General features: G+C 33.1%; 2 protein-coding genes across 2 annotated transcripts; one reads left to right on the top strand and one right to left on the bottom strand.

Annotated features, from left to right (window-relative positions):
• Positions 1 to 3,789: 3,789 nt before the first annotated feature.
• On the bottom strand, positions 3,790 to 4,233 carry LOC6640379 (mitochondrial import inner membrane translocase subunit Tim8). The gene has a single exon (XM_002063204.3). It carries the CDS (start codon positions 4,067 to 4,069, stop codon positions 3,800 to 3,802), a length of 270 nt encoding a protein of 89 aa, XP_002063240.1. The 5' UTR covers positions 4,070 to 4,233; the 3' UTR covers positions 3,790 to 3,799.
• Positions 4,234 to 6,308: 2,075 nt separating this feature from the next.
• On the top strand, positions 6,309 to 24,983 carry LOC6640380 (UNC93-like protein). Its single transcript, XM_002063205.4, has 7 exons — positions 6,309 to 6,353; positions 19,587 to 19,998; positions 22,313 to 22,873; positions 23,942 to 24,369; positions 24,426 to 24,550; positions 24,624 to 24,661; positions 24,725 to 24,983. The coding sequence occupies exons 2-7, from the start codon at positions 19,658 to 19,660 to the stop codon at positions 24,789 to 24,791; spliced, it is 1,560 nt and encodes a 519-aa protein (XP_002063241.1). The 5' UTR covers positions 6,309 to 6,353; positions 19,587 to 19,657; the 3' UTR covers positions 24,792 to 24,983.
• Positions 24,984 to 25,281: the final 298 nt, after the last annotated feature.

Below are 25,281 nucleotides of genomic sequence, written 5' to 3'. Positions count from 1 at the left end.
TCCACCTAACATTCCATTTTTGTTGGCCATGAATGGAATTTGTAATTGGTTTCATGTTTGAAAATTGTTTAATAATATATTAGAAAATAGCAGGGACCAAGACAAAATGCAATTTGATGTAGCCAATTAAAAGCAGATGTTAAATACAAAATCATTAATATGCCATGAATTTTACTTACAATTAGTCTAACCATACTAAAGGTGTATCTCGCATTCAATTGGACAAAGCTACTAAATTAATTGTGTAGATATGTGCTTACATATGCATGTATGTAGATTGCAGTTAGTCAATAATACGCACCTGGATTTCGGTAATTTAATTAGAGCCCAAAAGGGATTGTGGACAATAATTACATACATATGTACGATAAGATTTCATTCGGACTTGCATACATTGATTTGAATAATGATTGAATGGACATTATTATGTGGTTTTCCAATGGATATACCGTTTATGTCCAGCTGGCACACTCATCCAAAGACAATTGGACAGTGTGGGTAGAAGGTGAAACCAAAGACAATGCAACAGACTGGATAGATTTATTAGCATATACTTCTATTCAGTTGCCATCAATGGAGGAAAGTGTGGGAACTGGGGGGCGAATCATTGATTTCATTAAAAAGCAATTACTCTACCTTGGCACTGTGATGTTGCGATTCTCTTTGACATTCGAGTAATATTCGAATATGCAAATTTAAACACTCTCTGTAGAGAAGCTTATCACATATCTAAGAGAATATGTTGTTTCAAGAATTGACTTGAACAATTTGCTTGAAGTTTGTTATGAAATTTACTTAATATGCTAAATGCCTTGAGTAAACTGTCACAAAATATGGTTAAGTTCGCCAAAAGAATTGTGTCTCTAGTTACCTATGAAAAAAAATGGTTGAATTAAGCTTTTGAAACTATCATTCTTTACTTACTTTAATCGACAGAAAGTGTTCTATTGTGATCTTTATAAATTTTTTCTTAATAATCAGTATGAGTAGGATATATGTATTTATATAAATAGCTAGTATTATATAGCTGGTATTACTGTATACTCTTTCATTATTTTGTCAAACTAAACACCTAAATATATTTTAATACCGAAAATTACTAATATTTAAGTTTGGAATCAAGAGTTTTACGAGGTAAGTAAAATAATTATATACAATAATAATCACTAATTTAAGGATTAAAAATCTATATCTATTTTAATACCAAAAATTACTACTATTTATGTTGAAATCGAGAGTTTTGTGAGATAAATTTTGTAAATAAAATTATCTTATACAATAATAATAATCACTAATTTAAGGATCACAATTCTAATTTAGAATAAGTTTTTTCGTGGCACCTCTAATTCAAGAGATACAGGAACCATCTTGAATTTTTAGAAGTATGTAAGGAACACGGGATTTGTTAAGCCTTTTTTCAGGTTGGTTTATAAAAAATAATAGTATTTTAGGAATTTTTGCTTATTCTTTTAAAACCAAAACTGAAAAGCACCAGCTAAAGGCATCTCATTTTGCTTTAACTTTAAGACCATTTTACAACTCTGATTTATTTTGATGACCAAATTTATTGTTACTTAAAAGTATAGATGATTATTCGTCGAATGAGATATTTTGTATAAATATTGGGTTCAAAATGTTTAAGTTATGTACTATATTTATTACCATCAATAATTCTGTAGATTGAATAGCAGAGTGTTTGATTACTCAGATGCTTTCTAAGATGTGTCATCATAATGTCTTTAAGTTTTTACGTAAAACTCTTAAGATTTATTCCCTAAGTGGCCAAATGGAATTTTAGATAACATAAAATCAATAAATAATAATTTAGTAAATAATAATTGAATAAACTTTTTAATTGGCCATTTTTTAGCAAATGGAAATTTAAAACAAATTCTCAGAGGAGAATTTATAAGCAAAAGTTTACCATTATTTGGCAGATTCGTTTAAACAGAAAACTACGTGAACTTTGTTAATTTTTTTTATTTATCATTCATATACAGAAATAATATTTTTATTACAAAAATGTACACTAAACTCTGTATATTGAATTCATAATATATTTATTTAAATTTTAAGTTCCAAAGAAGTCACTAATAAACAATTATTTTAATTGTATGTGCTGCAGCGTGAAACTAATTATTTGGACGTTTACTTTAAATTATATTCAAAATCAGAGATAAATATAATTAAATGTTGGCGGCCCAACACAAATGCATAACTAATGCCAAGTTATCAAAATATATATGTGTAGATGTTTTTTTTGTTCTTGTATTACTTTTTCATTAGTTTGGCGTTTTATAATTGCAATTTGGTGCATAAACATTTAAGAGGATAAAACCTAACAATAGCCAAATTAAATTTTGAGAGGGAAATGCAAATATTTGTGCATTCAATTTTCCGCTGCTCAGTTGATATATACGCTTCATTAAATGGAAAATTATATGAAAATTAAATTTTAATGCCCATTCATCAATATAATTGAACATAGATAATATAGAAGAGAACTAACATTTTGTCCCAAAACATGGCCAAATGGCGATGGTGCTTGGGTTTGTGTCTTGGCTAGATAAGGTAGCTTTTATGTGGATTGTGTGTTAGGATTCAAACTGGTTTTGGGATACATTTCGCATGCAAATTGATTCCGCCCACTTAAATTGAATTTAATTATAGGCCCATCTATTAATTATGTAAAATAATTGAAAACTATTTGGTCTATTGTCATAATCAAGCGATAATCATGGGATCAATGAGGCAGAAAATCAACATTCTGACCAACTAATTCTAATGACGGCAAAATAAACACAATAATATATACATACATATTTCACACGCCAGCTGGAATAATAGAAATTAATAATAATCGTAATACAAAAGTCATTTGTTTGATTGTCATTCAGAGTTGGTAAATGGCGAAGAGAGAAAAAATCACCAAACTCACAAATCAAGCAATAATGTCAAGTTAAAACTTATCGCCTGAAGTGTGCGAGAGTAAGCAAAAAAAAAAAAGAAAAAAAAACATTAAATTTAACCCGACCTTCAGTTAGATTTATAGCATCAATGTCAAAAAGCTGCAAAATGCACAGAAATTTTTTTTTCGTTCTCTTTTTATTTTGGATTTGGTTCTCATTTTGGTTTCTCTCACTTGATGTTGATGAAGTGAAAGGCATCAGATATAAAATCAGAGTACTTGGACACTTAGCCACCAACAAATAGCCACAAGCTGCATTTAAAACACTCGATACAGTTTTTTGTTTCGTTTTTGGGATACCGATAAGCAGCTTATGCTAAAAAACATTGAACAAAAACAAAAACAGCAAAAGCAAACAATAAAAAAACCAATGAACCAAGCTGAGAACTAGGAGAACGAGTTTTATTCCCCTCCTCCCTCTTTCATCACCTATCCTATATATCCATCTCTACGCAGTGTGATGCAAAATAATTGGGGAAATACCTAAACGAATCACAGTTAAAGAAAGAAGCTAAAGTGCGTCAGAATTTTGTAAAATGTGAAACACTTTTTAAAGACTGAGGCGATTACTGAAAAAGGGGGACTTTTTGGTTTTTTGATTTGTGGTTTGCTCGATTTGGTTTGATTAGCATCGTTTAAAATTGCAATCGTTGAATGATTCACCTCCATGGGTGGAGCAAGGTGCTAAAAATCAATGAGAAAATGCATTTGATCTGGGAAATGAATCAAAGTGAAGTGTAAATTTAAATTGAATGCAAAAGAAAAGGCACCTGTAACTGAGATACCCTCTTAATTAATGATTAATAGTCATACTATTTTAATTAATATTGATTATTTATTATGCGCATCTCTTTTCTGCACCATCTGAGTGAAACGTTGAGCTATCAACAGTGATGTATCAATAAAGCGATCAACACAATTTTTCAAACACGCCTCCGTGTTTCTGTCCAATTTCTTTCCCGGCTTGCCAATGCATTTCTCCCAACAAATATCATTGAATCCGTGTATCTGTGCATTGATCTGTGCCTTCTGCTTCTCAATCATTATGAATTTATGCAGTTCCTTTTCCTTAGGAGTCATCGGTGAGTCCATATCGGACATGATTGGTCCCAAAAATGTTGTAAGACAATTTCAACGAATAAAAAGATTTTGTAAATATTTTGTTATATTTTGTTTAAAGCCTTGAGGTTTGTTCAGTAAAAATTTGAAATTGATTTTAGATTTTTGCTATAATTTTGATTACTAATTCTTTGTAATAATTTTGATTACTAATTCTTTGTATACTAAGTATCTCAGTTGGGATTTCGATTTATAAAGGGGTTTTATGTGGCTATAAATCTTTCATTATGTGCTTTCTTTTTGGCTCAGTTTAGTCTAAAGCTTGTGAGTTAGAGCTTCCCGCTTAGAATTTTGACTGATCATAATTGATCATTAAATCATTATGATTTCATTGACATCATCTTTTATAAAATCCTGTTTAGTAACCACTTTTCGTGTTTTATTTTCTTTCTAATATTCCTAACCATAATTAATTTTATTAGCTCCAAACAGTTTTATAAAAAAATAACATGACATTCCTGTTGTTTAACTATTTTTTGATTTTTTAATGCTATGATTAATTAAACTCACGATATCCAATATTTTTTGGCTTTCGAAATTGTGATCTTTCTTTGTTTAAAATCGAAGTTCTGTTCTTTTGTTTTCTGATAATGTAGCCCTTGTTTTTGAAAATGGGTTGAAGCCTCTTCTGACAAGTAATTACTATGTAATATGATGACCTTGTACAACATGTCGCATAAGTGATGTGGTTACAAAACTCTTATTTCTTTGTATAATGGCTGTATTTTGTGTTTGCTTACATGTAACTTGTACTTGTAATAGGTTTTCTTCTGAAACTGTTATCGAACACATGACGTTGATTAGGTTTTCATTAAAATTTTGGTTATTTTAACATGGTTTCAAATATAGAATATACATCTCATAAGAAGCCATAGGACCGGTTGGAAATTCGCCACTCTTAAAGTCTGTTTAAATCACGTATATCAAATGTAAGAAGTTGAATAAAATAGATAACTTTATTTGATTGCTACACTATAGAATCATAGAATACGTTTTTCAAGGCATCGAAGAATATGCAGATTTTGTTGTATTGATTAAAGAACATTTAATCCTCCATCCGCTGTGAATTGTCACTCATGTTCATGTTCACTCATGATAAAATATAGGAAAACCCGCCCTGATTCATTTACATTCCACGCTGGGAAATTATACAGAGAAATAAAGAAACTAAGAGCGATCATTTATCGGACTTCTGTACAAGATTGGCTCGGCATTCGATTATGTTTCAAGAATTTAAACTACCTACACTTAATAACAATAGCTTTTTATCTAAAAGGTGACAATTTATGTTACAAAAGGACGTAAGGACGAATAGCTAGACAGACAGACTGTGCTTCTCATTTCACACTCTTTAAAAAGTTAGATCTCTTTCCATACTCCAATTCTTTTCTTTTTGGTCATATTCTATTGGCTTCTTACTGTTTCTTCCCTCTCCATTCTCAAATATTTTTGTTGTCAGTCTTTGGATTCTGTTTGCTTTCTATCTTATCTCAAATATTGTCGCTCTGTCGTTTGCACGTTTTATTTTCTTAATGTTTGAACTCATCTGAAAGAGAAATACACTTTAAATTTTTTTATCTTTGCGTTTGTCTGACAGAGTTCAATGTATTTACTTTTATTTATGGGCAAGACGAGACTTTTATTGATTTGTTTTCTTGCCCTATCTCATCATTACATTTCCTGTAATTGGGGGTAGTCCCCTTTCAGTTCAGTTTCGGTCAATTCAAGGGGTACCCCCAACAAAGTCGCCATGTCAACAATTTGCAAGTGGCATAAGTTTCTGTTCTCGACAAGTCAAGACGCTGTCAATTGTGGCTAAATAATGTCATTTATAATTAACCGATAGCATGGATCACACGGCGTATGATTAATGACAAGAACATTATGAAGACGATGCAACTGTGGTCTGTGGTTATGTTAGGTAATGAATAAACCTTTAGCCACACCACGTCACGAATCTTGTAATATAATTTCAATATATTGTATAAATAAATATATATGTATATAAAATTTGCATATATCTAAAATGCAAATCCATACAAATCGTAAACGAAATCGGAAACCTGTTGCTGCTCTGTCTCTTGCCTCTTGTTGTGGCTTTGACAGGTCTCGTTCTCGGTCTCGTTGACGCTGTCGTTCTCCCAGTGCGGCGGCATTCATTTCCATGCCATTTCATTTGATTTCATATTTAGAAGTTTTGCTGATTTTGTTTTTAGTTTAGTTTTAAGTGTGCACGTCAACGGTTCGCTGTCCGCTGCTCATTCAGGTACGACCACAGTGACAATCCCCACATAAATTGCTCACAATTGCGGAAGATCCAAAGAATAATAATAAAACAACAAAAAAATAAAGCAAAAAAAATTGAAAATTTAATTAAACTACGACATATTCATTAAGCAAATATTGACACAATCTGCAAACATTTTTCACATTTCTCAAAAAAAATAATGCATTAAATATTTGCATTAACATTTGCAATTGACATCAAGATGAAGTGTATAAAATGACAAACTGCAGCACAATTGTTAAAAAAAAAATAAATGAAAGAATTAAATAACAAATGCTCTATTAAAATTGTTTAAATATCTTTCAAATATGTAAAAAAGTATGACAAATCTAAGAATTAAAAATGGGCAGTGCCTATAAAATGCTAAAATATCTAAACAACTTTTCCATAAATATTTTCCATTTAAATAGCATCTAAAAACTTCTACAAGTGACTGGGCGGGCATGTAACGATATCGTGACTCTATTATGTTTTTAATATCTTCATGGAAAAATATGATTAAAATATTTATGTTAACTAAATTTACCGCTTTAACATTATTAAAACTTAAAACAAAAACCAAAATCAATATTAAACGACCTTTTCGAAAATGTATTAAGCAAATTAATGTGAGCTATAATACACTATGTGGAAGGGTATGTGCAGTGTAACCGCAGTGAACCAATTAAAAACCATAAAGTGAACAGTTAAATGAAGAAAAAATAAAACAATAACATCCAAAAATTGATATCTGAATCGACATTTGCTTTAATTAAAAAAATTTACTCAAACATGAGAAACCAGTTCAAACAAAATGTGGGCCTATAAATATGATCTCGATATCTCAAAAATATTTAAGGCCAAACGGAAAATAAAATAAAACAAGTTTCAACAAAATTCTTCCTAGGGCTAAAATATTTGCATGCCAAGAGTGAATTTTTATATATTTTTTTTTTTTTTGTATTTGCCACAAATATTGGCAAAACACATAACAAAAAAATTCAACTATATAAAATAGTTTTGTTTTTGGATTGAAAATAAGTTGCCGCTAGTTCCGCTGCAATTGAAATTTAATTAAATTAAATACGCACATGGTTATTCTTTTTATATGCAAAAAAGGACACTGCCTCGCCTGTTAGTGTGTGTGTGCGTGCGTGTGGGTGTGCAACATGTGGCGGGTGGGTCAAACATTTTCCACAAATTAAACCGCAACTGAAGCCAGTCAGTGGAGGTTTCTTTTTCCTGTGTATTGCATTGAAAATGTTTCAAAAGAACCAAATGAGATGAATAAGATAATGAAAATGAGCTTAAAAAAAAAAAAAGGATGAGATGGCGGATAGCAGAGAATGGAAATGAAAAGTATTCAATTCCACTGATGAAGAGTAAAATAATCGAATGAATAAATGGAAATCGGAGTTACAGTCCTTGTAATTCCAATTAATTCATGAACTTTCGCATGGGATCCAAAAAATTTATTTAAAGTGCTTGCTATCTATACAAAGTGTTGGCCTTATTTAACACTCTTGACCAGTTGGTTTCAACTGTTCTTGAACAGTAGAACCATCACGGCTCTGTCCACTGGCGCGGGTGGTGGAGGTGGGCTGCAGTGTTCACATGAACCACACGTAAACCTCATTAAAATGCGCAACGGAAACGCGAAAACGAGACAAACACGCACATGTGAGGTAAATTTGCTAGGGCCACAATGTGAAGGTGTGTTTGTACGTGTGTTGAGTGGGCGTTTTTCGCAGAGAGGTTTGGGACATTAAAACAAGCGCTTCAGACCAAAGGTTAAGCAATTCACAATGCGGTTGCAAGTGGTGAAAGGAAAACTTGATGCCACCCACTTTCCCCACCCACTTTTCAACCTTGTCATGCCAGATTTTCAGCCTGCAGCAACAGTAGCAACAGCAGCAGCAACAGCAGCAGCAGCTGCACCATGTGGCCAAATGTTTATTTACTTTATATTAAATAAGTTATGAGAAATGAGATAGAATTTCCGATGACAGACATTAAGATAGAGATGGAGAGAGGAAACGACAGCACAACTGGCAAATGTTACAGAAATGATCAGAGGCCTTATCAAAGGGGTTAAAGTTAGAGCAAAAGCATAAAGAGATGAGATGCTGTTAGCCTCTTTTAAAAAATTTAATTGTATTGTTTACATAATGTTGTATGCTTAAACTAATATTCTTTTAAATTATTAGGCTTTGAGCCTTTCATTTATAATTTCAATATTCTCCAATATATCATTACTCTTTGAGTGGGAACTCTTTATTTTCATACTTAGCCATTAAATGTGTTTATTTTAGCCTAATCTGATTTATACAAATGGAATTCGTTGCAGAGGATAATAAAAAATACTCAAAATTATAAACAAAAATTTGGACACATATAAATATTTAATAATAATTAAGGCCTTAGAAGTTATTTGTTTATCAACTACTACTTAAATATATACTAAAAAGGGAAAGAGAAGACTCTTTTCAATGTAGAAAACAAAAATATACACAACAAACTTCTTTTTTATTTTTAAAAAACTTAAAAAATTCATGTTTTTGAGGAACTTACAAACTTTCAAAATAAAAAATTAATTTCAAATTCTCCTAAAGGCAAATCTATGATTAAATTAATACAAACTTGCAGTAGGAAAATATTCATATACAAACATATAATTCATAAAAAAGTTTGAATAGGGTTTCCCGGAGAGAAGGAAAATAACCCAATCTTCATTCGTTGAATTCAAAATATGAACTGATTTTATTTACAAAAGTACGGAGTTTATATAGGAAATCTTAGGCTCTAGGAGGTAACAATTGTTCTTAAGGAGATCTTATTCTAGTACGACTCACACCCACGCATTCGGGGGTTGAAAAATTATTATTATTTGAGGCACGGCGTCGGCCACTTGACATCCTGCCGTTGTGATCGTTTGGATTAGTTTACAATTACAAGTGTTTTTCCCACAACGCGTGTGGCTGATTTTAATTATAGTCATATGCTAGGTTAGTTGTTTGTGACAAAAGTACAGTTGTATTATATTTTCTTTAGTGCATCTGATTTGGTGAAGCCGCTTCAGATGGACACGGTGTTTATTCTTAAACAAAGTTAAAAATTGGATTCCAAATGGCTGCCTGATGCATTTAAGGGTAAAAACATTCATCGCCTATTAATGGATTCCAGTAGTCAAAAAAATCATCTTATTAATCGCACGTCAATTGTTTTGTATAATTATACTTATAAAGATTTTAGATCGTAAAATAAACCTATGAATGACCTTATCCATAAGGTCAATAAATAAAAGACCTTATTCATAGACCTTCTTTTATAACTAAAAATTCTAAAAAGTATAATAATACAAAACAATTGACTTGCGATTAATTTTTTAAGCATTTCTTCTTTCCCAAGGCTGCCACGTCAAAATAACTATATATTTTTTACGTAATTTCCAATTTAATATAACATAAATAAGAATGAGAATACTGACTTGTTAAATCAAATTGCTTATAAGTAGTTATCTTTTTTCTTATACTTATAAGCATATCATCATTCGACTAAAGATACCAGAAGACACCATAGAGCCATAACAAAAAGTTTCTAAAGTGATTAAAACGACTTAACTGGCATTCCCTTATCTATAATTGATTTCCTTTTACCCAGCAACTAACCGAGGCTTGAAAATAACACCTATTTTCAATTAAATAAATTAAAAGTAGTTTAATTTGCAAAACACATAAATTGGCATACAATTGTCTTAGGTAGAATATAAATTCTGTTCAATGATCTTCTTAAGCCTAAAGTAAACCCTCTTTGTCTAAGCCACTGTAAATATTTGTTCTACATTCTGTTTTGCTGTTCCCTCTCTCTCGTTCAAGTGGAATAAATTACATTTGCAAAAATGACAGAGACACCATTTTGTCTCATAGTTTTATGCAATTTACTTAAATTAAGCTTATTGCCAGCAAGCCAAGTAGGAAATAAACTAAATTTCGCTGCGGAATTGCATCAGCCATGGATAGCATAGGATTTATCTTGATATTCATTTATAACTATATAAAAGTTTTTTTATTTAATTTTTTTATTTTTTTGCATATTTTTCCATTTTGATTTTGGCATGCCAATTACTGCTGAACACAAAAATAAATTCTACTATTGATTCTCATGGCTTTGTAAACCGGTTTATGGACCCTTTTTAGCCTAGCTGGGGCATTTCGAGCAGGAATTGAGAAGGGTGAGGGTGAGGTGGGGCTTACTAACTGCCATTTGCATTCTCAGACGCCCCACTTTCAATCCATATTGTTGTTTAATGAAGCAAAACTAGTGCTACACTCCAGCCCCCCACCAACACTTTGGGTCCCCCTGCAGCTACGGGCAAATTGAAAGGCAATAACAAAAAAAAGAGGTTATTAATTGCATTTGCTAAAGTTGAAAGTAAAAAGTAGCTAGGGTGGAATATTAAATTGAAATGCTCAATCGATTTGCTTTTGCATATTGCAATCGAATTGAGAATATATAACTTGTCCTTTTTGCTACTCGAGCATAAGAATTTCATCTTCAAGTTACATTTTATGTTTCCCCTCCCTTAGTCAAACCAAGGATGAGGAGGGGGAGGGGAAGTAAAGTAGTTGAAGTACTTCCATGCCACTTACCTCAATAAGCATTTTCAAACACATCTGCTTTAATGTAATGTTTATGTTTACACAATTCTTGGGTTTCTTCACATGTCCCCTAAACTCACACACTTACCCACCCACACACACACACACACGCACTTGCAAGAGTGCTTCTTTTGAAAAACGACTGACAAGCGTCGTCACATAAAATGCAGCAACCAGAAACAGCAGTGGGAGAATATAAAAAGACGGCTAAAAATGGTGAATGCAGAACAAAAAAAAAGGAGCAAATCAACTGGCCAACAATGCGAAGCTGTTGCGTTTTTGCTTCTTCGTTGCCTTTCCACTTCAATTTTCTCACAGTCACCAGAAAATCAGCAACATAAAGAGCAGCAGGGCGGAAGTCCTCAGCAAATACATGCAAGCACTTCACAAACACACACACACACACACACTCACACTAAAGCAAACACCCACGCATAGTCACATACACAGTTACACGAAATAGCAAAAATAAACAATGTTCAATCCCTTCCCTCTCTCTTTATTCATCGTCAACGAGTTGATTTTACCATTCCATTTCGGGAGCTAAAATTTCATTGCAGCCCAAAAAGTATGCAACATAAATTTTTTTGGTTGTTTTCTTTTTACCTTTTTCACTTTTAGCAAATAATATTTTCATTTCATTTTTATTGTCAAATATATTATTTTCAATTCATGCCACCAAAACGGAAACTGGGTAAGTGAGTATGTGTGTACACACACTGAGTGTGTGTGTGTGTGTGTGTGAGTGGAAGTTAACGTATTTCCGTCTTTGGCTAAAATTTCGTTTGCATTTCAACTTTACGTTTGAGCTCACCTTACTTGCACACTCACATACTCCTCGCGTGGATGTGTGTGTTTGTGTGTGTGTGTGTGTGTGTGTGTGTGTGTATGACTCACTTATACACACTCCCTCACATTGTTGCCAGCTGTAAAATGCTGCAAATTAGTTGAAGGCGCCCTGAGAAAAGCAACGAAGTTTGTTCATGTGCACAAATGCGGCTACTTTGTTGCAGCAGCTGCCTTTCGGTGTTGTCTGTTGAATGTGGGAGCGGGGGTCGCAAGGGGGGGTCAGTGTAAATGCATTTAATATGCCTGATGTAGCATACTTGCCACAAAAATCTCTCATACAGTTTTCGACAACCAAATTATTAGTTAGCTGCATAAACGACTTTGACGACTTAAAGCTAAATTCCTTTTCATATATTTGATATCTAGCTAAAATATCATTTTCCATATTTGACCGCCATATGAAATGTGGCTCATAAATCAAATTGATTGATAGTTCAGTAGGTCGTGTATGGTCCACACAATTGTGTGTGGCTTATCAGTTTGTATGATAACCAGAAACTCACTTTCACTTGCCAACAATGTAAAACTCTCTCTTAAACTGTTAGCCGAAAAACATTTGCAGTTCTCTCTGTAAGTGGCAAAAGGGAAATTTTAACAGTTTGACTTAACAGAGAATGTTGACAGCATTAAAGCCAAAATAATTTGATTGAAATATCTAAACAATAAACTGAGAGACTGAGAGACATGATTTGACTGTCAAGCCTCCTTTTGCCTAGCCCTTCGCGTACTATATATTGTCATTTTTATTGGCCTGAAACTTCCGCTAAAGTAATGAAAGCGTTTACGTTTGCATTACATTTCTGTGTGTGGCCAAAAAAAAAAAACTTTGACATACTTTTACCCCAACATCGCCTCATAAAATCGCGCAAACAAGTATGATGTAGAAAATAAAATTTTTTTCCTTATTGGTTTTGATGGCATTATAAATTTATGCTTGACTCAATCACAACCACAATCACAAAACTCAATTGCTATTGTAAGCACCTTGATATAGATTTTTAGAGTGATTGAAATTTGACTAAAGTCTATCTGAAATGGGCCCTTAAATTGAATGTAGTGCAAGTGCTTGGTATTATGATATGTAATAAAACAAAATAGCATTATTCTGCGTATAAAAAAAAAATATTTATGATTACAATTACAATGGGCTAAAATCTAAATATATATCTAAGAAACCTTTAGTGATTTATTAAACTGCAAACCGGCATAAGCTTTAAGGAATTTAATTTGATTAATAACTGCAGAACTAAACTATCTTCAAAGGAAATATTCTTTTGAATTTCTAATATCTATAGTTATGGCATCGGTGGAAATTTTTAATGCTTCCTGTATCTCTGTGAAATTGAGGTACAGAATGCACACATTCTCCCATGTAACTAAGAAAACTGTGAAAAAGAATATACATACGTTTACATATATCGTCTGCACCTTCTACGGAAGTAAGCCTCAGAGGATGTTCAGCAGCAACACAACTGCGTTTTTATGCAAGTATTTTGTCCTGTGCATGAAGTCAAAGTGACCTAGAAATCAAATGAATTGTTACCTTATGGCTTCTTCTACAGGACATGCAATGCAGTCGTTTGCTGCAACGGAAATATTTGTCAAATTCAAATGCCAACTGAAAATGAATCCTTTAACAGATAATAAAAATCGTAACTAGGAGGCGAAAGTTTTCTATTATCTCTATTCCTCAACTTTTAGCTAGATAGAAAATAAACCAAAAACAAAAAAAAAATACACCTGTTATTTTATACTGAAGTAGGCACTATTAGTTTATCAATCTTAAAATTTAGCTTCATGGAGTTAATAAGACATCAAAACAAGTTATTCACTGTTAATCAGTTTTCCTTTTTAGAGAAAACAGTCCAAGAATAATTTTTGTTACTTTTTTTGATTGGTCGTGTCTTTGTAGACATAAAATTACTCGTTAAGATTTTGGACCATCTTATAAAAGGCATCCTACTTTTCTTTCTGTAAGTACATTGAACTCCTTTTTTGATTGAAGAAAGTACTTTATGAAAGTATTAATAAAAAATTTAAAATAAAATAAAAAAAAATAAAAAATTTGTTATCCGGCAGTAGCATGAACTATTACAAAATTCATAAATAACTGTATACAATGTATTAAGTTCCAATTAACACACATCAAATTCTTATCCCAAAAATTCGAATAACCAATTGTAGCTATATCGGGTGTGCATCGATGTGTCTTTGGCCCCCATCTCTACCTTTGTAATCTCACTCCGAAGTCCACCCAATTTATGTGTTGGATGCGACAACTTTAGTCACTGGTTTATGTGCTAGTGCCTATTTACATATAAATAAATAAACATTAAATAAATTCAAGTAATACCAACGTCTTTTATTGAACAAGGTTTCAATGACAAAATAAATCAACTTATTTTCTTCGTTCTTTTGTTCAGTTTTGTTAACTTGGACAAAGGTTTTAAGCTTGATCTATATCCTGTCTATACAGGAGAGACTTTTAATTTTTGTTTATATTACAAAAGTCTGCGGATAATGAAAAGAATTGCGGATTAACAAACAATAACAATAACAATAACAATAACATAACATTGAAATATGTAATGTATTAAAACTGTGCCTCTTTCTCTTCGTTTTTAGTGAGTGAACACCTATTAAACATATAATTCGAGTTCAATCCCGAAGCAAATTCTGATGGCGCCCAAGGGTATGCACATAAAGAAGGTGGAATCTGCAGTTGCAAGCTTTGCCGTTCTTTTCGCGCTTCATGTAGTATGAATTCCCAACTACTTTTAGCGTTGAAGATATGGTATGACCATTACAACTGTGTATTCTTTAGCGAAGTCTGCTGATGATAGAACTTGGTGGTTCTTGAAATAGCTATAAACCAACTCACCTTTTGTGCTGCCTATGATTTTAAATCTAATAAATTTTTAAGATTTATTGATCTGAAGCCCGGCTAAGACCCAGTTTTGATTATTGTCAATTAACGAGTATTTTTTTCCAACTTATGCTCCATTTAATTAAGTTATAAATTTCAATAGTGGCTTATTTTGGGGATGTCGTCACAATAATATAGAAAATATAGGTCAAAATTATGGGACTGGGAGAGTATTTTTGAAGTCATTTTAATACTTTAAAGTTTAAGCTCATGTTTGCGCTTCTTTGAAACGACTCAAAACTGTCCAATGGTCCCCCCTTTAGCTCACTGCTAATATTACAATTTAAATAAACTGTTTTTATTGAGTTTTTAACTCTTTAGAAATATAAATTCACTCCTGATATTACAATTTAAATGAACTAAAACATAGTATTTTAAATGATTTTTTAACTTTTGAGAACTATCATATTTCTTTTAGTAAGTCTCCAAAGCTAAAAAAATATTTAAACCCATCACAAAACTAAAAGAACAAAGGATATTTTGTTCACAAAACTTTAAGTACTTTGTATTCCATTGAAATATGGAATTTACTTATTTTTGTCATGCAACTTTGAGTGACTTTTGCTCTAGGTTAACCCATTGTTTCACCATTTTGTTGAGCATAGAAATATGAAATATTACTAGGTGCCCACTTTTGTTTCTTTCGTTTCGCTTTTTGGCATGATATTTTTTTTTTCATACATTTTTTGTTGCTTTTGTATACATTTTTCTTGCTGTTTTGTGTGGTACTGGCTAAATCAAGTTGCGCAGTTGAGCAATAAAACAAGAGGCTGGCTCATAAAAAAAATGCGACCGACCCTTAGGCACTGCGCCGAAATCAGAGCAACATACTCGCAAGATTTATGCTACCAGTCCTGCCATTAAAATTGTATTTCATTTTTAGTAAGGCGTCGAAAAAAATGAAAAATAAGAAAAAAAAGTTGTGCTCCTGTTTGGTTTAATTTTTTTGTGTCCTTCTCACTTCTCGTTCCGCTATCCTATTACCTTCTCTTTGGCAACGATTTTTTCCTTTTTACGGTTTTCACTCCTTTTCAATTGTGTTACAAAGTTCGCTGAAATGTTTGGCGTTTTTGTTTTGTTTTGTTTCGTTTTGTTTTCCGCTCACTCGTTTTTCTCAAAAGTTTTTTGGCCCTTTTGTTTTGCAGGTGTCTTTGATGGGTTGTATTAAAAACTAGTTTATGACAAAGGGCAACAAATCACAGCCAACAAAAGCATTGCAAATGCAGATTGAACCACGCTGAGAGAGCTGGAATCTTTATGGTTCCAGTTGATTGTCTTGACAAAGTAAGTGGAAAATGTAGTCGAAATTGATGGGCATCAAACATTTGCCACAAATTGAAATGGTTTTTGGGCCAACGAAGGTCAGGAAAATGGCAGGCGAAAAACTGTTTTCTTTCATTTGTGTGCATAATTAGGCAGCTGACTTTTTGATATGTTCATCAGTGTGGGTGTGTGTGTGTGTGTATAATTGATCTAAAGTTAATTGCCAGGCATTAATGTTTGGCAAACACAAATGTACATATTCACACACACATATACACTTATATATATAACATGTGCGACTAAGTGCCAAGTTATTTGGGGCTTTATTTGGCATTTTTGGAGTTGGTTTCAGACCCAGCAACATATTTATTTGCTTTGTGTCAAAGTTTTTTTCTTTTGGCTATTCCTGTTTTTGGTTGCTAGTGATTGATTAGTGTGCCGGCAGCTGTTGTTCCTGTTCCTGAACCATTGAAAATGAGTTGTTTTCTGATGTAAACAACAACCGAGATGTAGCCACATTTATTTCAATTTCAATTTACATGCGAGAGAAAGTTTTTCTTTTCTATTTTTTTTTTTGCGCAGCAGAAAATTTATTTTTCAGCCAATTTTTGTGTTTTTTACTTTTTACCCAAACCTCTATAAAATTAAAACCTCCCCCGTAGAGAAGAAAATGTATTTTGTTATCAGGTACACACACACACTCTACCCATGCACACATATACACACACATATACTCATTCATTTTATGTGGAGCAACAATTTTTTAACGAGCCAAAATGGTTAAACGCTCAAGGCTACGAAATGGTTGTCATTTTTGCTTGGTCATTTGATGATTATGCCTGATTCTCATTTAGATGAATGAACTGACCCAGACACAGACACAGACACTTATACACATACACACACCCACACCCACTCACATAGGAATGTAAGCCATTTTTATGATGATTCTCTGACCTTGCCAGCATTTGGTCACTCTCTTTCTCTTGATATGACTGTTTCTCTTTGGGAAATAAATAGCATTACCATTAGCTCTGTTCAAGTTCCACTTCCTGTCAATTAGTTGCACTTGACAAGTCTCAAATTGACCCACACTGCGTATGAAATCAAATAATAGAAGCCTATAAAACTGATTTACAGCTTGATTATGCTATGACATTAATTGCCCATCAGCCGCACAACGAACCTCTCAGTAGATGATGAAGATGTAGAAGATGAGAAAACTCTTGACAAGCTCTAATGATAAATTCAACTTTAGGCAATTAATTTTTACCTGCCTTGAGGGCGAAATCAATTACAACAGCGAGACAAAGTCTTTAACTGAAGCAATTTTCAATTCAATCAAAATGAAGTCGACAGGAAGGATCCACAAGGATGAAGCCAAGAGGCAGAAGCAAAAACAAAACCTTTAACTCTTTATAAAAGGTGTAAAATATCATGAAAATCAAATGCAAACAATTCGCAAGGGCTGAAGCCAAACAAGTAACACCCTCTCTTTGAAAGACTATGTGTGTGTGTGTTGGTGTGTGTGGGGGAAGGAGGCCGGTGGTAGGGTGCATAAATTTTGTCAGTTTTGTGGCGCCGCCTACGTGCTGTTCAGCTGCCTAAAGGATTATGAGGCCAGGCGACAATGTCCTTGAGGCTCAAGCATTGGTAAAGACTAAAGCGGCTTTAATATCACTTCTGCGATTCCCTTCTTTTTTTTCTCAATTTGCCAAAGGAAGGGGGCGTGGTTATTGCCACAATAGAAGAGGCAGCAAAAGTGTCTGATGTTGTTTGGCGTCTTTATTGCTGGGCTTAGGGTCTCTGTGTCTGCATGTGCCTGTCCGTGTGCTCAGCGCGTGAGTGTCTATGTGCGAATAACTTTAATATTATGCGAACAACTTGAAGGGGGTCATCAAATTGCCATTTCATTGCCTACTTTTTGGGGCGCAAATATTATTATCATCTACCATTAAATTTGCTATAAACTTTCATAAAAAACATTCCTATATACCTCTACTTCTTCTATTGCCTTTACCCCGTTCTTTTTGTTTTAATTTGCTGTTGTTATTTACCAATTTCAAAGCCCTTTGCTTGCTAGCTTCCTTAACTTTTTCAACTTTCATTAATTAACGCAATTTTCCTGCTGCACTCAAAACAAAATACACAAAAAAAAACAGAGAAATTACTTTTGGTTTATTGTTGATCTCTATATACCCTAAAAACGTAAAAATGGCTGTACATAGTAAAGAAGTAAGCTTTTATTACTATGTAGTTTTAATTGTAACTTGTCTTTTGGGCGAAAGTTAAATAAGTGTTGTTTGAATTCACAAGAATGGTCTAAAAAATTCGAAAATCGAACAAGGATTTTTAAATTTTACATTGTTTTGACTTGAAAAGTCTCCTACAATTTGAAAAAGCAGGAGAAAAACACTGATGTACAAAATTGCTGATTAATTTAGAACTTTATTCGGATATTTTTTTTTATTATAAGTAAAAGATAAGTCCAGAAGACAAAGGAAGAATAAATAAATTATATTAAGAAAACTTTTGTTTTCCATATTTAAGATAGTTTTTATGTTAAGTAAAATTCTTTAGCCTTCTAAAGAATTTTGAAGTTAAAATTAAAAACAAAATGAGCGGAAGAAAGGAAAGGACTTTACAAAAGAAAACTTTCAGGTTCAACAAAAATTCATTCACTAAATTTAATATATCCCTCAGAAGTTGCGTTTTAAGGCAACAAAATATAAGTTTTTGGTTTTTTATCTAAATTAAACGAAGAAACCCTTTTCACACTGTGAAAGATGGCACGTGAATGAAAATTGGTTAAAGATTGACAAATCATTTAGGCTATAACATTTTAATAAAGATTGAAAGAAATTCTTTTTAGTTGAAACTAACGAAATAATTATTCTTATTCTTATCTTAAAATCCTATGCTATTCCTTGGCATTATTTGTTTCACTTGAAAAGATAGATTGTTAATATGAACTGAAATTAGAAGATATGGGCAAACTAAGATAAACTATGTAGTCGAAATTGACATATCATTGATCAAAATACCAGTTATAGTATAGTATAGTATAGATGCCAGTTATAGGTTTTTTGAGTTTTTTGTAGCCTTACCTTATTTGTGCTCAAATGATGAATTCAAATGGATTGGCCGAAGTCAATCCTGAAATCTATAATCTTTTGCCTTTATTAGCTCTCTATCCTCTTCGCAAATTTGGTAAAATTACAAATTCGTAAAGTGTTTCAGAATTTCTTACCTAAAATTTGTGTTCATTGAATGAATAGTAGAACGTTTCAACGTTTTCATCAACACTCTAAAGTCGTGGGGCCCTTAAAATCCCAATAATGTTTTAGCATATGCAAGAATTGAAGAGCATAACCTGATATTGTTAAGGGTATTTAAAAAACTCCCATTTAAACCTCTCTATATATTTAGCAGCTTTATTTTTTGTTGTGATTGCATTGTCTCCTCTTCGGCTAGCCTTTATTTTTTCGCTCCATAAACAAATTAAAACCCTCCATTTCATTTCCCATTTGATTGCAGTTTCTGGTTGCCTCCCCCTTAAAACCCAGACGTGAACTACAACAAACACAAAAACAACAAAAACTTTCACAATGGTCACCAACGATCCCAATCAGGAGGAACTGGCTTTGGAAACCAACTCAGGGCACATTCAAGTCAATGGCAATGGCAACATCAATGAAAACGGGAATGGAATTGGCAACGGCGACAACAAAATCAATCAGCGTCAATATGAGCCGCGTGAAAGTTTTATAATAACAAAAAATGTTGTTGTAATTGGACTGGCATTCATGGTACATTTTACCGCCTTCCATGGCACTGCCAATCTACAGAGTTCGGTCAACTCGGACAAGGCATTGGGCTCAATTACACTGGCAGTTATCTATGGCTCATTGATCTTATCGAATATATTCCTGCCCATGACGGTCATCAGGTGAGTGAAATTAACAAAAAAAAATAAAGAAGGCATAAAAATATAAAAAACCTCTGCAAAAATTCAGTAATTAGTATGTAAATCAGCCCAGAAACCACAAAAGCGGGAACAGAATCGGCAGGATGGAGTTTGATTTAAACCGAAATAATTGCCAATTTCTGGCACTTCCATTCGCTTCTGTCTTACATTCCACCTACTCATGAGGGATTCACATTTGAATACTTGTGGCCTTAACCATAAAGCTTCCTTTTTGCATCTGTTGGTCTTTTTCTTGTTGCTTTTAACTTCTTTTTTTTCGTTCTGGTAATTGTGTGGCATTTTTATGGCTTTTTTATGCAGATGTGACGATGCACAGTGGAGCAAATATGCCAAAAATGACTCAAAAATCATCTTTCGCTAGACTGAACACAGTTTATTAATCACTTAAACACTGCAAATTATACATTGGTTAAAAAAATTTTACATTTTTTTAGTTTGACGTCATTTATGTGGATTTTTAGTTGTACCTTTACTTTGTACAGGATTCTTGACTAATAATATCAAAAACTATCTAGGTAAAATGAACATGAACCCTTTAGCAGGATCGAAAGAAGAAGTATTGTAAAAAGACGTATTAAATCTGGTAGAATATGAAGCGTTTAGCGTTGAAGATATAGATTGGGAAGTACCATATGACCATTTCAACTTTGATTTCTTAGCTAAGAATGGTGATGATAGAATTTATTGGTTTTGCAAATAGTTATACAGACAATTTGCTCCAATTTTTGTGCTGCCTATAATTCAAAACTTATATATTTATAAGATTAAGTGAGCTGAAGCCAGCTTAAGCCCAGTATTGATTTAATAATATTTTGAAGACCAATCAGAAAATATGTGGGCAACATCACCATTTAAAATTCATAATCTAAAATGATGTTGTCGGATTCCCCTCTAGGTTAGGCGATTAGAATGAATCCCCAGTAATTGGATAAATCGAAATTTATTAAGTTGTAATAGATCTTTGTTACTTAAAAGAAGTTTTAGTTTATTTTTGAAGCAATGAAAATGAAATCATAGTAAATAAGTCATTGGGTTTTTATTTAACTTTACTCCTTACTTGTTACTTATTACTTTACTTAACTCTTATTTCTTTACTTAATACAATCAACATGCATATCCTTATTTTGCTACTAGAAATGTGTAATCCACCAATCGAATGGGACAAATAGTGGAAGAAAATGCAACAATAGCTTTTCCAGCGAACAGTCTCTCATTCATTAGCCAAGTTTCAGCAAAAATGGAAGATGTTGCGAAAATTTCAAGAGCAAGAAATTAGAAAATATAATTTTCCTAGCAAGATTGTCACTGAAAAAGTTCCACCCCTTAATTTAAAAGGGAAGAGATAACTCTTTTCGGACGAAAGAAATCCATTCGATAAACTAGAGGCGCGATAAACATAATCTAATTTTCAGTAGATTTTAATAAAAAAATTCTTGGTTCATTAAGTAATTAAATTCACTTGCTTGAGGACTGCAATAAAAGTAAAAGTAGTTACATCAAGTTGAAGATGCAAAAATAAAAGCATAAATCACTACTTTTTTAAAATTATGTTTCATGGATAAGTTAACAATTTCTGATATACTTTTCACATAGGTCTAGTTAACCGAAAATAGCTTCAAAAAGTTTCTTTACAAGGGTACACTAATATTTTTTAATGATAATAAATAATTGTTATTATTGATCGTCAAAATGCTTTTAATTAATAACATATAATATTAATAGCATACTTTTAAGCTCTATTGCCACTGATTTATTCGAGTTACAATGGTTTTAGCCCACTGTGTAGTGACGTACTGCGAAGTCAAAGTCAGCACTGGTCTAATGTCAGTTAGCTGGGCTCCTGTGCGTCGGTAAGGGGGCCAGGCCAAAACGCATTTAGCTGTGAAAATGTCAACAGGAAAGAGATCCCAAAAAAAATAGAAAAACCACGTAACAGAAGGCTGACTGAGGGAGAAAATTTTTGTTTTTCCTCTGACTTTTAAACAAATCGTTAATTTATAGCAAAAAGGCCGGTTGACTTATTCGAAGCACGCGCAAGGCTAGACAACAAAAAATTGTTCAAAAAAGAAATAGATTGGAGATGAGAATAAAGAAATAGAATGCTAGCTTAGCCAACTTTAATCAGTTAACTCGATTTATTTAAATTTATGGTCGTCCTTGGTGACCTAAAATAAATGACCCTCGCTTCTCAGCTTCTACTTGATTTAGTTTCTCCTGCCCCCTGCCCCCCTATCACCCCATGTCAATCATTAATTTTTGTTCGTCTATTCAACAGTTGGTTCGGCTGCCGTTTGACCATGATTTTGGCTTTCTTTGCCTACATGCCATTCATTGCTGCTCAGTTTTATCCACGCTTCGAGACATTGGTTCCGGCCGCCCTAATGATCGGATTTGGGGGTGGTCCATTATGGTGCTCGAAATGCACATATCTATCCACTGTAGCCGAGGCGCTGACCCAAGTTCGTGGCAACAAATCACGCAAAGATGTCAACACTGTGAAATTCTTTGGCCTCTTCTTCATCTTCTATCAAATGGCCCAAGTTTGGGGCAATTTAATATCCTCCTCGGTCCTAACATTGAGTGGACCTCCATCCGCAGAGTCCACTGTCAATGCCAGTCTAACCAATGACTATGAAGACCTAGAGGCGGTCATCGAAACCAACAGCAGAGTGGGTGAATTATGTGGCGCTCGCTTCTGTCCGGGCATTGGTGCCGAAGTTAATCCCAATTTGGTGCCACCAGCTCCAGAGCAAATCCAATTGCTCAATTCCATTTTTCTAGTGTGCATGGCCGGAGCCGTTGTTCTTATGATTTTTGGCGTTAACTCTTTAAAGCGGTAAGTTCTAAAAGATTTTCTTAAATCAAAAATTACAAATATTTATTCTTTATAAAAAAGTAAAGAAATTATGCATATTCTTACTTGTAGTACCAAATAATAACTAATAGATTCACGGAATAAGTTTTCATGTTTAATTTGGATTTTACATATAATTTAAAATGTGAAAGGTTTTATTAGACAAAGTTTACATGCACTTTATAAGTAGTTAGTTTTAAATCAGTAAAACTTTTTTTTAGTTTTCAGTTCTTACTAACAATGAGATATTATCAGGTTAGAAAAGGATTACAGCCTTTTAGAAAGGAACCTTGCCTTGCCTAGTTTTTTTTAATGCTAGTTCCGATCAGTCAAATTTTCTAATGAATATGTAACTCAATATAAATAAATTAGTCGATTTAAATCAAATTATTTTTAAACCCTTGCGGAGGGTTTTATAAAATTAGTTAGATGCTTGTAGCGCACAGGAGTTACAATTCCGATCCCATAAAGTATATATATTCCTGATCAGCATAAGCAACCGAGTCAATATGGGCATTTTGGTTTGCCAATTTGAATGCTATTAGTATACAAACTTCAGTTAATTGCAACCTTTGTGATAAAAAGTATGAAAATCGTCCGAATCGGAACACTTTACATTATGTGATATATGAAAAAACGGTAAAGGACTTAGAGCATCTATATGAAACTCGCTAATGTATTAGTTTTTACTGTAAAACATCATAATCCCGAATTTCAATAATATCGAATAAATAGAACACAAGTTATAGTAATTGAAAATGGCTCTGCTTCCGATATAAAGCAGAGCAAAGCAAGCTAACATTACACATATGTGTATACGTGCCATCTCTGATATAATGAGAAGGGTAAAAGGCGAAAAAAATGCGGGTTTAGCGACAAGGAAAGAGACAGATACTATGTATATCTTAAAACATATAGTCAAAAACTCATTTCAGGTTATACTTTTTTAACAATTAAGGGGTTTTTGGTAACTTTTTTAGATTGAAAAAGGTATTGTTAAGTGCAGTGCAATGCCCCCAAGCAATAACATTCTCTCCAACTACTCCGCAGATATGGCGTTAAGAGTGGAGATACTGGCGATGGTATGTCTGGCCTGAAACTACTCACCGTTACAATTAATCTTCTGCGGAAGCGACGACAAATACTCATGCTGCCAATTACAATGTTCATTGGGTTAGAGGAGGCCTTTTTGGCCGTGGACTTCACACGGTCATTTGTAGCCTGTGGTTGGGGCATATCGAAAATTGGTTTCGCCATGATTTGCTTTGGCATTGCCAATGCGGTTGCTGCGGGAATCGCGGGAGCTTTGGTTGAGCGCATCGGCCGTGTCTCATTGGCGGCAATTTGTGCCGTTTTGAATCTTTGCCTGCTTAGCTACATGTACACATGGGAGGCACGTGAGGGGGATTATCTAACTTATTGTACATTTGCCGCCATTTGGGGCATTTGTGACGGCATTTGGCTGGTTGTGGTCAATGGTAAGACTGATAAACAATCCCTTAAATTTCCTCTAAATATCCTTTTCCATTTAAAGCTTTTTATGGTATCCTATTCCCCAACCATTTGATAGCTGCCTATTCTAACTTTAGGCTGTGGGAAAGTTCTGGTTCCGTTATTGGCTATATCATCAGTGCGCAGCTTTGTACTTCTTCAAAGCTGGTAATATTTTAATTTATATTTTTTATTTATTGAATTTTGTTTAATTTTTGATTGTTTCAATATTTACTTCTAGGTAATCTTAATGTGTGTCATGCTGGTTGGTTGTGTTGGGTAAGTTTTTGATTTGATTCCCAAGCAATGCCATTGAGATTAACAACTTGTTTCTCTCTCCAGCTACGGCCTCATTGAATATCGTGTGTGGAAGAAACAAAAGAATCTGGAAATTATGTTGAGTGATTGATCCTTGTCATGGATCACATACATATATAAACAGATGCTTGCCATTTACAAATTTTAAAATGTGATACTGTCAGACCAGAAGTCTAACAAGTAAAGCCAACTTAAAGTATATGAAGGTAGTTTATTTTGGTGTTACTTGTTAAAACAATTTATAAATTTATTTTTATAAGATTTTTGTTACAAAATACATTTGCATATAAATTAAAGAAAAAAGTTTAACACATCGTTACTAAAGTAGATTTTCATTTTGTGTTTTAAACAACGAGATAAAGCAGAAATATAAAATGAAATATATATGTTTTTTTATTTACATACTGTCCTTATACAATAAGTAAATTTGAAGATACATTAAACATAACAGGAGTAGTCGGCTCAACTGAGTCAATCATTATATATAAACTCTATGTTGTAGAGATGTTTAATTTACTTAAGTATTTATACAAATGTTAAATGCTTATACATATGTAAAACAAAAGTTAAGTTCTATTTGG

Source organism: Drosophila willistoni, assembly GCF_018902025.1.
Source record: "Drosophila willistoni isolate 14030-0811.24 chromosome 2L unlocalized genomic scaffold, UCI_dwil_1.1 Seg196, whole genome shotgun sequence".
Classification (NCBI taxonomy): domain Eukaryota; kingdom Metazoa; phylum Arthropoda; class Insecta; order Diptera; family Drosophilidae; genus Drosophila; species Drosophila willistoni.
Note: the sequence above shows the minus strand (reverse complement) of the source record. Positions and strands in the feature narration are given on the sequence as shown.